The sequence below is a fragment of the Giraffa tippelskirchi genome, chromosome 7 (genome assembly GCF_054371585.1).
Source record: "Giraffa tippelskirchi isolate mGirTip1 chromosome 7, T2T-mGirTip1v1.2.pri, whole genome shotgun sequence".
Classification (NCBI taxonomy): Eukaryota; Metazoa; Chordata; class Mammalia; order Artiodactyla; family Giraffidae; genus Giraffa; species Giraffa tippelskirchi.
The window spans coordinates 63587695-63599357 of record NC_137281.1 but is presented as its reverse complement, the minus strand read 5'-3'; the positions used below and the strand labels follow the sequence as shown (position 1 = coordinate 63599357).

Below are 11663 nucleotides of genomic sequence, written 5' to 3'. Positions count from 1 at the left end.
GACTCCTTGCAAGTGGTGTATCTGAGAAGGGGTTCATATGGAAAGAGACGAAGAATGCACAGCACTCAGATTCCAAGAAACACCACCACCACCCTTGACCCTTCCCCCATGACCAACTCCGACCTAAAGCCTTTCTCTCCCTCTAACCTATCCCTAAAACATAACCCTCATCTAATCATATACATGGGCATTCCTAGCATCCATCCATCCACACACGAGAGAGAAAGAGGAAGGCACAGACTGAATCGAGAAAGGAAAAGAGAGGGACACAGCCAGAGAGAGACACGGAACCAAAGAGAGGAAAGGAGTCGATGGTCCAGACTTTTCATCAATCTGTCTCGAAGGTAGAAGCAATGACAGCGCCCATCCACCCCAGAAGGGGGAAAAGGACGGAAGGTTTGGAGAGGAAAAGACAAGAACGCAGGGAGCCATTAGAAGCTCAGCCACCCGCAGAAGCCGAGCTGGGACACTTGAACAGAATCTCAATGGAAACAGAGGACCAGAAAGTTGGCTACTCTTTTCTATAAGAGAGGGAGACCTTCGAGTCTTCCTTTCGGTCCTCCAACTTGCATGCGGGGTCTCAAAACAGTCAGGAGGGGGAGTGCCTTTTCCTGGGTACCACGGTGCATCCAGGCCTCGTTCTGCCCCATTCTGTGCTGTGTCAGCCCTGGATGGCGTCTTTCTTTCTGAAGTCTCAGCGCACAAGCTCCACGTGATATCGGCCCCAGGTGGAGAGGCATGGAGCTGCTCGTAGGCCGACAGACCTAGGAAACAGATGGGAGAATGACCCCCACTCTGCAGATGGAGAGACTGGGGAAACCCTGAGGGGCATATGCTTGTCCAGGGCCACACCACTTATGAGAAGAAGGAGCCTGGTCTGAGAGCAGCGGGGTCCTCGGAGCTCAGGCCCTGGCTGCACCCAGGCCTCCCCAGGGCTGTGGGCTGGGCTGTGTGGCTGTCACTGTGCCTGCACATGGCCTAAGGGGGGTGGTCGAGCAGTCAGAAACCCAGAGATTCCCTTGGGAAGTTTTGGGGAAGGGACCTCAGCACGAACCCCAGGAAATGATGTCACCTGCCGGCAACAGAACCCAACAGAACCCGCAACCCGGGTATCCAGGCCTCCAGAGCGGAGAGGAGCCCCCAGCCAGATCACTTGCTGCCAGGATGTTCTGCTGTTTGCCCCTGCCCAGAGGCCGGGGCCTCAGGAAAGCTCACAGGCAGTGTGCGTGGGCACCCTGTCGACGTTGGCTCAGGGCACCCCCGAGAGGCCTCTGGCCCTTTGCCCGGAGAAACAGAAAGGTAACACGGGGAGCCCCAGGCGGGGCCAGGCCACCTCTCCCATGCCACCCGGAAACACCGGGTCCTTTGCCTGTGTGTGTGGATGCGGGTTTCTCGGGGTGTGTCTCCCTCAAGGAAGCCCAGGCGGATGTGGGGTCAGAAGCCTGTGGACAAGTTGTGTCCACACCCCAGGGGAGAGCAGGCTGGGTGGGATGGGGAGAGTGCGGGCAGCGCCGGCCGCCCAGGCTGACCTCACACCCTCAGGTGGGTCTCTTTCCTCCCGGGTGGGGATCTGAGCAGACACACGTCTCTGACCCTTCTGGGAAGAGAAGTTCGAGCAGGCAGAAGCAGCGGCTCCACTGGCCAGGCCCAGCTCGGAAAACTCCCAGCACGGCTGGCTGACGGTCACTGTCGTTGCAGAGCTTCCCACGTGATGAGGCCGAGGACGGGGACACCCCGTCCACCTCCCGGAGGGAGGGGTCGGAGCACCACCCCCCCGCCCGTGAGGCCCAGTGCAGGCTCCAGGTGAGCGTGCCCACGGAGGCATCAGCCCCACCGGGGGCGAAGCGGAGGCGGGGAAGGCCTGCTGCCGAGACACCGCCCAGGATACACCCGGCGGCCCAGTCTGAGGCTGCCACGGAGCTCAGCACACCCGGCTCCGACCCAGAGTCCCGAGAACCCCGGCCTCTGAGGCAGCAGGAGGACCTGGAGCCCAGCACGCCAGAGCACAGAGGTGAGGACGCTGGGGCTGGTGCACGGGAGTGTGTGGGGAGGGGGTGCTGAGCTACACAGGGACGAGTCCCCGAAAGATGCTGCTGGGCCTGCAGCAAGCGCTGGCCTCACACCCCCACCCCCATCTTGCACACTTCAGTCCCAAAAGACATCCGACCCGGGGTATTCTTTGGGAATCTCTTGGAAGCTTTCTGTCCCGGGATACGCACATGCCAAGGCTGGCCTGTGGGCAAACTTTGCTTCTCCCCCGGCTCTAGCACTGGCCTCCAACTGGAACCAGGCTCTACTTCCCAGACCTGTCCTTACAGAGGTGGTGGCTCCAGGTGCAGGACCCAGGGATCCACCGAGGCCAGATGGAGAACCGAGACTTGCCCTCGCAGAGACACCAGGCCAGCTGGGTACTGGCCAGCACACCGGGCAGATCGGATCTCCGTGCCTGCAGGACCCCCAGCCCCAGGCACTGATGTCCCACCCCCTCAGCCAGAACCTCCACCTCCACGTGCACCTGTACCTGCTCGGGCTTTGGCAGGAGAACCCGAGGCAGAGGAGGAGTCACCGCCTCGGCAGGGAGAGCCTGCCCTGGCTCCCGCGCAACACCCAGACGCCGACGATGACTCACCCGCCCCTGCAGGAAGAACGAGCCCCCGCTCTGGACAGAGACCCAGAGCCCTTGCCGGAAACACCACGTCCAGGGGAGCGGTCGGCTCTGCAGCCTCCATCCCTGTCTGCTCACCGTGGAGGCCGGCAACTCCATCTGCCCCCAGGGGACATGGAGTTCCTTTCCCCTGAACTGCTTTGCATTTGGTTTGTTTCCACCTTTCTGGTGATGTTTCATTTTTTGTATGGTTTCCTGTATTTCTCTTGGTTAAGTTGGGATTAGTAAACTTTTTCATCATTGTTGCAATTTGGGAACACTGTTGTGTAACTCTGGTGATACTGTGTTACCATCACCACTTTGTAGTTTCAGACCCGTTCGATCTTTATGCCCCACCCCCCAACAAAGCCTGGATTCAAGGCAAGCACGCCCTGTTCATCCCTCCCCCCGATCCTGAACACAACTTCACCTTTTCTTTCTGCATTCCTTCCTATATTCTTGGTGTCCCCAATCAATGACTCTCAGTGAAATGACTGAAGGAGTTTTTTTCGGACTCTCCACCTACTGTAAGACTCCATTGGAGAGTTCTCATTTTTATGTCATTTGAACTAGCCTTTGATAGCTGAAAGGACGGTGTACGTCCTTTCAAGATATCATGTGCCAAACGAAGCCCTTTTGGCAAATGCCATCATTATCTCCAGGCAGGCATTGCTGTTTGAAGGGTGACATCTCAGCCAGAAGGCAGAGGCTGAGCTCCTCTTGTTGCACCAGCTCCCAAAAGAAGCCAGGAAAGGGAGCTGGAACAACAAACCACCCCAACGCCCAGGAAAGCGTTCTTCACGACAGAAGGCTAGAAAATGACCCAACAACCTTGTGGCCCAGAACCCCTCTAGAAAAATCACTGTTCCATAAAAAAGAGAAACACATGGGAAGTTCCAAGGAGAGGCAATGCCCATGGCCAGTGTACTTTAGAGACGGCCTGACCGCTCCGGGGAAGACACGCACCGACGGAACCCCTTGGGAAACAGCAGTGATAGTCCTCACCGTCGTAAGGGTTTCCTCTGGGGACAGCCTGCCCTGGGCACCACATGAGGGAGCAGACCGGCTTCTCTTCCTCTGCCCCCACACCGTTCACTCATGAAGGCAGCTCAGGTGTTCTCATGCCCTGCCTGCCTGCCTGCCTGCCTGGCTCATGCGTGAGCTGTGCCCACCTCCAGGGCAGGACTCCACCTTCTCCTCTCTGTGTACCGTGAATCTGCACACAGTGGGCTTTCAGAACCTTAGGAGACTTGAGCCATTCCCACTGGAGCCAGAACCCTCCCCAGGAAGGAAAACAGCTGTGGAGTCATTTTGGCCCCAGCACTGGTTCCCAAACCCTGGCGGCTCCTACAGCCTCTACGGTGTGAAGAGGGAGGTCCCTTTTGACAGAGCTTTCCGGCTGTCAGATCTAAGCTGTTGTTTCCCTGTCAGCTGTGTCTCTTCCGTTGCAGCCAGGTGGGCCACGCTGCTCCAAAGGAGCTCACAAGCTGAGTGGCAAGGGAGGTATTGAGAGGACAGGGATGGCTACAACGTGCTGCAAACTGAGTGAGGGTCCCCACAATCCTCAGCAAAGGTCTGTGGTGTGCAAGTGGGGAGTAGAGGGCCCCCAAGTTCCAAAGGAAGGGAGGTACTCGGGAGCTAAAGCCCTTGGCTGCTGTGGTAGCAGCTGCAGATGGCAGCTCGTCCACAGTGCACTTCGAATGAGGTCATATGAGCGGGACTCTGGAAATGGCTCCGAAATCCAGAGAAAGGGGTCAGGGTATGTGGGAATCCGGCGGGGGTGGGGGGTGGATGAAGGAAGGTGTCCTTCCCCTCTCCAGTGCAATTTGGTTTGGTGAGTCTCAAAGCTACCAGATGGCACTTCCCAAGTCAGGCCCCCGCAGGAATCAGGGTGGGCTGCGTGCCTCGGCCCCTGCCACAGGGACAAGCCACACCAGTGGCCTCCCTGAGCTCAAATGGCCGGATCTGGGGGTTCTGTCTGGGTGCACACCTCCTTGCTGTGGCCAAGTTCCCCCCTTCTCTGAGCACCAGCTTCATCCTCTCGAAGGAGGACATCGATTGCTACCTTGGCACGTTACTCTCTTCATCCTGTGAAGACTCATTAGGCTTATCCTACAATTACTAGCTGGCCCGAAGAGATATCTCCTGAATCCAGATTAAGCTGGAGTCTCCCAGGCTCATCTGGCATGTCTTCCCTGAAGTCTGCCAAAACCCACACCCTTGCATTTCCAGGGACTCCCCTTAGCCAGCTGGGCAGAAAACCCAGCATGCTTCAAACAAGCTGACAGACAAGCGGGAGAGGACTCACGGGCAGACGGCCTCCCTCAGGTCTCGGGTGGAGCTCTGGGACCACAGCAGCAACGGGCCATCCCAGCCCCTGGGCTCAGCAGCGCCCTCATTCTCAGGCCGGCGGCTCTGCCCTGAGGGGAGCAGGAAGGTCACCAACTGCCGCAGGCGGACCTCAAGCCCCTCCCACTGCTGGAGCCTGACCTCCCCCGGCCCCACCCCTTCCCCTACCCCAGCAGGACGAGAGCTCGTCTTCCCCTGGCTTCCAACGTCAGGCCCGGCCCTGGGCCCCGATTGGGCACTGCCCCAGTCCGGAGCCAATCACAGTGGCCAGGGAGGTGGAACGCACCGATTGGCCAGGGCCAGGTCATGTGACCATGCTCCCCAGGAAACTCAAATATTACCAAGATTCCCTAACAAACCAATGAACAAAATTATCCAGTAAAGGCAAACCGTACTTTTTAATGAGGCCAATGTCACAGAAAAAAAAAAAAAAATGCTTCACAATGAACTGCTCAAGGAAGCTACTAAATAAACTTTCAGAAAAGTTAAGTCGTTTTTTTTTTTTTTTTTTAATAGGGTGACGGAGAGCTATACCTTTCCCATCTATGTGAATTTAGGTTTAAACTAGATTTCCCTTGGCTATTATATAAGACAAAAAACCCCACATCACCCCCTTTCACTCCCCCCACCCCCAAACAGTGTTTTAGTCTATTGAGTTTTTGTGTCCTCAGTTGTGTCTGATTCACGGCAACTCACGAACTCTACACAGCCAGGCTCTTCCGTCCATGGAATTCAGGGCAATTTTTTTCTGTCACAGTAAATGCCCACCCTGGGTGATCCAAAGGCAAGGGCTCAGAGGCCCCTGAGAGACTAACTCCTTTCAGCTGAGCACAGAGCTGGCTCCTCACTGGGATGCCTGTGGCCTGGGGCTCCCAGAGGGGAGAGCAGCACTCGCCCCACCGTGTGGTCACTGCTGGAAGTGCAGGCTGCTCCTCACTCCCCCTTGACAGTGTCCCTGAGGGCAGAACAGTGTGAATCTATCTACTCAAGGTGGAAATGCAAACTCCGATGCAACCAAACTTCCCACAAGGTCTCCAAAACCACTCAGGAACAGGGAATTGGAAACTGCAGGGCATGACATGAATGGAGATGGAGGCTTGACACCTTACACCGAGTTCACTTCCAGTTATCCCTAGACAAAGTTTCCATGAAAACTTGTCACAAATCTAGAAGAACAATGAGCAGAAACCGGACACGTGCTTTGAGTCTTCACACACAAAACTAAAAGGCAGTCCACAAAACAACCCAGAGAATACAGTGGACTTTGCAAAATCAAAGATATCTACTGTGGGCAAGACCTCATTACAAAAGCAAAAGACAGGTCATACATCGCGAGACGAATGAGTGGAAACACAAAGCTTCTCAAGGACGTGTCTCCAAACAGACAAAGAACACCAACACAACAAGCCTGTGAAAACTAGGGAAAGGTCTGAAGGGACACCAGACTGAGGAAGACACACACAGAGTATCCCGGATGATGTCCAGCACTGAGGGCCTGAAGAAACAACAGTCTAGTTGCACTCCCTCAGGCCTGTGTGACCCTGGATGAGGCCTCTGTTTCCCGGTGGCTCTGAGAGATGGACAGGGAGGAAGGGGAAGAGAAATCACTTGCACTTCTAATACTCACAGCAAAGTCTTCCAATGAGAAGGGAATTATCACCCCCACTGACAATGCCATTCACTGAAGTGATACCCACGAGTCCATCTAACCCAGAAGGGAAGGAAGGACCTGTTCTCACAAAACGGCGAGAGATGGAAGAAAGAAGATCAAGCCCACACCAATCACTGGAAAGAGAAGCTGTGCTCAGGGCTTGAAAGAATTCCTATTGGGAAAATGATGTCACAGCCCCACAAGGCAATCCACAGCTTCGATGCTATTCCTCCCAAAATGCCAATGCATTTTCGCACCGAACAAAGAATTGCAAAAGGGGTTACGGAAACAGAAAAGAGCCTAAATTGTCAATACAATCCGACGAAAAAGCCCCGATACGGACATCCAAGGTTGTGTGAAAGGAAATTAGACGACCAAACTAGGATCCTCAGGAGAGTATCGGAGAAGGCGATGGCGACCCACTCCAGTACTCTTGCCTGGAAAATGCCCTGGACGGAGGAGCCTGGTAGGCTGCAGGCCATGGGGTCGCGCAGAGTCAGACACGACTGAAGTGACTTAGCCGCAGCGGCAGCAGCAGGACGGTATGCTATTGGGAATACAACAACACACACAGATCCAGATCGATGGAATAAAGTTGAGGGTCCAGAAACAAACCCCGGCATCCATGGTCAACTCATCTCTGACACAGAAGGGGAGAATATCCAAATGGGAACAAGAAAGCCTCTTCAATCAATGTCCATGGGAAAACCAGACAGCTACATCTGAAGAACGCTATTGGTTTTGATCTCACACCACCTCAATATCGGGGAAAAACCTCACCCTAAAGACTGATGTCATGAGATAGCTAGAAAGAAGCGTAGGTCAAAGGCTCCTTAACATCAGAGTCTCCTTGCCATTTGCTGGGCGGAGGTAGAAATGGGTCTCTTCAAGTAAGGGGAAGAGGGAAACCAAGTACACCAATGGGTTTCCATCCAATGGAACCTCTTCACAACAGAGAAGCTAAGCATTCACAAATGCAAAAGATAGGAAACGGAACATGAGAGACTCCTTGCAAGTGGTGTATCTGAGAAGGGGTTCATATGGAAAGAGACGAAGAATGCACAGCACTCAGATTCCAAGAAACACCACCACCACCCTTGACCCTTCCCCCATGACCAACTCCGACCTAAAGCCTTTCTCTCCCTCTAACCTATCCCTAAAACATAACCCTCATCTAATCATATACATGGGCATTCCTAGCATCCATCCATCCACACACGAGAGAGAAAGAGGAAGGCACAGACTGAATCGAGAAAGGAAAAGAGAGGGACACAGCCAGAGAGAGACACGGAACCAAAGAGAGGAAAGGAGTCGATGGTCCAGACTTTTCATCAATCTGTCTCGAAGGTAGAAGCAATGACAGCGCCCATCCACCCCAGAAGGGGGAAAAGGACGGAAGGTTTGGAGAGGAAAAGACAAGAACGCAGGGAGCCATTAGAAGCTCAGCCACCCGCAGAAGCCGAGCTGGGACACTTGAACAGAATCTCAATGGAAACAGAGGACCAGAAAGTTGGCTACTCTTTTCTATAAGAGAGGGAGACCTTCGAGTCTTCCTTTCGGTCCTCCAACTTGCATGCGGGGTCTCAAAACAGTCAGGAGGGGGAGTGCCTTTTCCTGGGTACCACGGTGCATCCAGGCCTCGTTCTGCCCCATTCTGTGCTGTGTCAGCCCTGGATGGCGTCTTTCTTTCTGAAGTCTCAGCGCACAAGCTCCACGTGATATCGGCCCCAGGTGGAGAGGCATGGAGCTGCTCGTAGGCCGACAGACCTAGGAAACAGATGGGAGAATGACCCCCACTCTGCAGATGGAGAGACTGGGGAAACCCTGAGGGGCATATGCTTGTCCAGGGCCACACCACTTATGAGAAGAAGGAGCCTGGTCTGAGAGCAGCGGGGTCCTCGGAGCTCAGGCCCTGGCTGCACCCAGGCCTCCCCAGGGCTGTGGGCTGGGCTGTGTGGCTGTCACTGTGCCTGCACATGGCCTAAGGGGGGTGGTCGAGCAGTCAGAAACCCAGAGATTCCCTTGGGAAGTTTTGGGGAAGGGACCTCAGCACGAACCCCAGGAAATGATGTCACCTGCCGGCAACAGAACCCAACAGAACCCGCAACCCGGGTATCCAGGCCTCCAGAGCGGAGAGGAGCCCCCAGCCAGATCACTTGCTGCCAGGATGTTCTGCTGTTTGCCCCTGCCCAGAGGCCGGGGCCTCAGGAAAGCTCACAGGCAGTGTGCGTGGGCACCCTGTCGACGTTGGCTCAGGGCACCCCCGAGAGGCCTCTGGCCCTTTGCCCGGAGAAACAGAAAGGTAACACGGGGAGCCCCAGGCGGGGCCAGGCCACCTCTCCCATGCCACCCGGAAACACCGGGTCCTTTGCCTGTGTGTGTGGATGCGGGTTTCTCGGGGTGTGTCTCCCTCAAGGAAGCCCAGGCGGATGTGGGGTCAGAAGCCTGTGGACAAGTTGTGTCCACACCCCAGGGGAGAGCAGGCTGGGTGGGATGGGGAGAGTGCGGGCAGCGCCGGCCGCCCAGGCTGACCTCACACCCTCAGGTGGGTCTCTTTCCTCCCGGGTGGGGATCTGAGCAGACACACGTCTCTGACCCTTCTGGGAAGAGAAGTTCGAGCAGGCAGAAGCAGCGGCTCCACTGGCCAGGCCCAGCTCGGAAAACTCCCAGCACGGCTGGCTGACGGTCACTGTCGTTGCAGAGCTTCCCACGTGATGAGGCCGAGGACGGGGACACCCCGTCCACCTCCCGGAGGGAGGGGTCGGAGCACCACCCCCCCGCCCGTGAGGCCCAGTGCAGGCTCCAGGTGAGCGTGCCCACGGAGGCATCAGCCCCACCGGGGGCGAAGCGGAGGCGGGGAAGGCCTGCTGCCGAGACACCGCCCAGGATACACCCGGCGGCCCAGTCTGAGGCTGCCACGGAGCTCAGCACACCCGGCTCCGACCCAGAGTCCCGAGAACCCCGGCCTCTGAGGCAGCAGGAGGACCTGGAGCCCAGCACGCCAGAGCACAGAGGTGAGGACGCTGGGGCTGGTGCACGGGAGTGTGTGGGGAGGGGGTGCTGAGCTACACAGGGACGAGTCCCCGAAAGATGCTGCTGGGCCTGCAGCAAGCGCTGGCCTCACACCCCCACCCCCATCTTGCACACTTCAGTCCCAAAAGACATCCGACCCGGGGTATTCTTTGGGAATCTCTTGGAAGCTTTCTGTCCCGGGATACGCACATGCCAAGGCTGGCCTGTGGGCAAACTTTGCTTCTCCCCCGGCTCTAGCACTGGCCTCCAACTGGAACCAGGCTCTACTTCCCAGACCTGTCCTTACAGAGGTGGTGGCTCCAGGTGCAGGACCCAGGGATCCACCGAGGCCAGATGGAGAACCGAGACTTGCCCTCGCAGAGACACCAGGCCAGCTGGGTACTGGCCAGCACACCGGGCAGATCGGATCTCCGTGCCTGCAGGACCCCCAGCCCCAGGCACTGATGTCCCACCCCCTCAGCCAGAACCTCCACCTCCACGTGCACCTGTACCTGCTCGGGCTTTGGCAGGAGAACCCGAGGCAGAGGAGGAGTCACCGCCTCGGCAGGGAGAGCCTGCCCTGGCTCCCGCGCAACACCCAGACGCCGACGATGACTCACCCGCCCCTGCAGGAAGAACGAGCCCCCGCTCTGGACAGAGACCCAGAGCCCTTGCCGGAAACACCACGTCCAGGGGAGCGGTCGGCTCTGCAGCCTCCATCCCTGTCTGCTCACCGTGGAGGCCGGCAACTCCATCTGCCCCCAGGGGACATGGAGTTCCTTTCCCCTGAACTGCTTTGCATTTGGTTTGTTTCCACCTTTCTGGTGATGTTTCATTTTTTGTATGGTTTCCTGTATTTCTCTTGGTTAAGTTGGGATTAGTAAACTTTTTCATCATTGTTGCAATTTGGGAACACTGTTGTGTAACTCTGGTGATACTGTGTTACCATCACCACTTTGTAGTTTCAGACCCGTTCGATCTTTATGCCCCACCCCCCAACAAAGCCTGGATTCAAGGCAAGCACGCCCTGTTCATCCCTCCCCCCGATCCTGAACACAACTTCACCTTTTCTTTCTGCATTCCTTCCTATATTCTTGGTGTCCCCAATCAATGACTCTCAGTGAAATGACTGAAGGAGTTTTTTTCGGACTCTCCACCTACTGTAAGACTCCATTGGAGAGTTCTCATTTTTATGTCATTTGAACTAGCCTTTGATAGCTGAAAGGACGGTGTACGTCCTTTCAAGATATCATGTGCCAAACGAAGCCCTTTTGGCAAATGCCATCATTATCTCCAGGCAGGCATTGCTGTTTGAAGGGTGACATCTCAGCCAGAAGGCAGAGGCTGAGCTCCTCTTGTTGCACCAGCTCCCAAAAGAAGCCAGGAAAGGGAGCTGGAACAACAAACCACCCCAACGCCCAGGAAAGCGTTCTTCACGACAGAAGGCTAGAAAATGACCCAACAACCTTGTGGCCCAGAACCCCTCTAGAAAAATCACTGTTCCATAAAAAAGAGAAACACATGGGAAGTTCCAAGGAGAGGCAATGCCCATGGCCAGTGTACTTTAGAGACGGCCTGACCGCTCCGGGGAAGACACGCACCGACGGAACCCCTTGGGAAACAGCAGTGATAGTCCTCACCGTCGTAAGGGTTTCCTCTGGGGACAGCCTGCCCTGGGCACCACATGAGGGAGCAGACCGGCTTCTCTTCCTCTGCCCCCACACCGTTCACTCATGAAGGCAGCTCAGGTGTTCTCATGCCCTGCCTGCCTGCCTGCCTGCCTGGCTCATGCGTGAGCTGTGCCCACCTCCAGGGCAGGACTCCACCTTCTCCTCTCTGTGTACCGTGAATCTGCACACAGTGGGCTTTCAGAACCTTAGGAGACTTGAGCCATTCCCACTGGAGCCAGAACCCTCCCCAGGAAGGAAAACAGCTGTGGAGTCATTTTGGCCCCAGCACTGGTTCCCAAACCCTGGCGGCTCCTACAGCCTCTACGGTGTGAAGAGG

The 11663-nt window shown here is 56.2% G+C and overlaps 2 protein-coding genes across 2 annotated transcripts; both read left to right on the top strand.

Annotated features, from left to right (window-relative positions):
- The first annotated feature begins 1121 nt into the window (after window positions 1-1121).
- Window positions 1122-2914, top strand: LOC145513982 (uncharacterized). Its single transcript, XM_081511074.1, has 3 exons — window positions 1122-1299; window positions 1699-2011; window positions 2268-2914. Exons 1-3 carry the CDS (start codon window positions 1165-1167, stop codon window positions 2888-2890), a joined length of 1071 nt encoding a protein of 356 aa, XP_081367200.1. The 5' UTR covers window positions 1122-1164; the 3' UTR covers window positions 2891-2914.
- Window positions 2915-5492: 2578 nt separating this feature from the next.
- On the top strand, window positions 5493-10565 carry LOC145513953 (uncharacterized). The gene is made up of 3 exons (XM_081511030.1): window positions 5493-8946; window positions 9346-9658; window positions 9915-10565. The coding sequence occupies exons 1-3, from the start codon at window positions 8710-8712 to the stop codon at window positions 10535-10537; spliced, it is 1173 nt and encodes a 390-aa protein (XP_081367156.1). The 5' UTR covers window positions 5493-8709; the 3' UTR covers window positions 10538-10565.
- Window positions 10566-11663: the final 1098 nt, after the last annotated feature.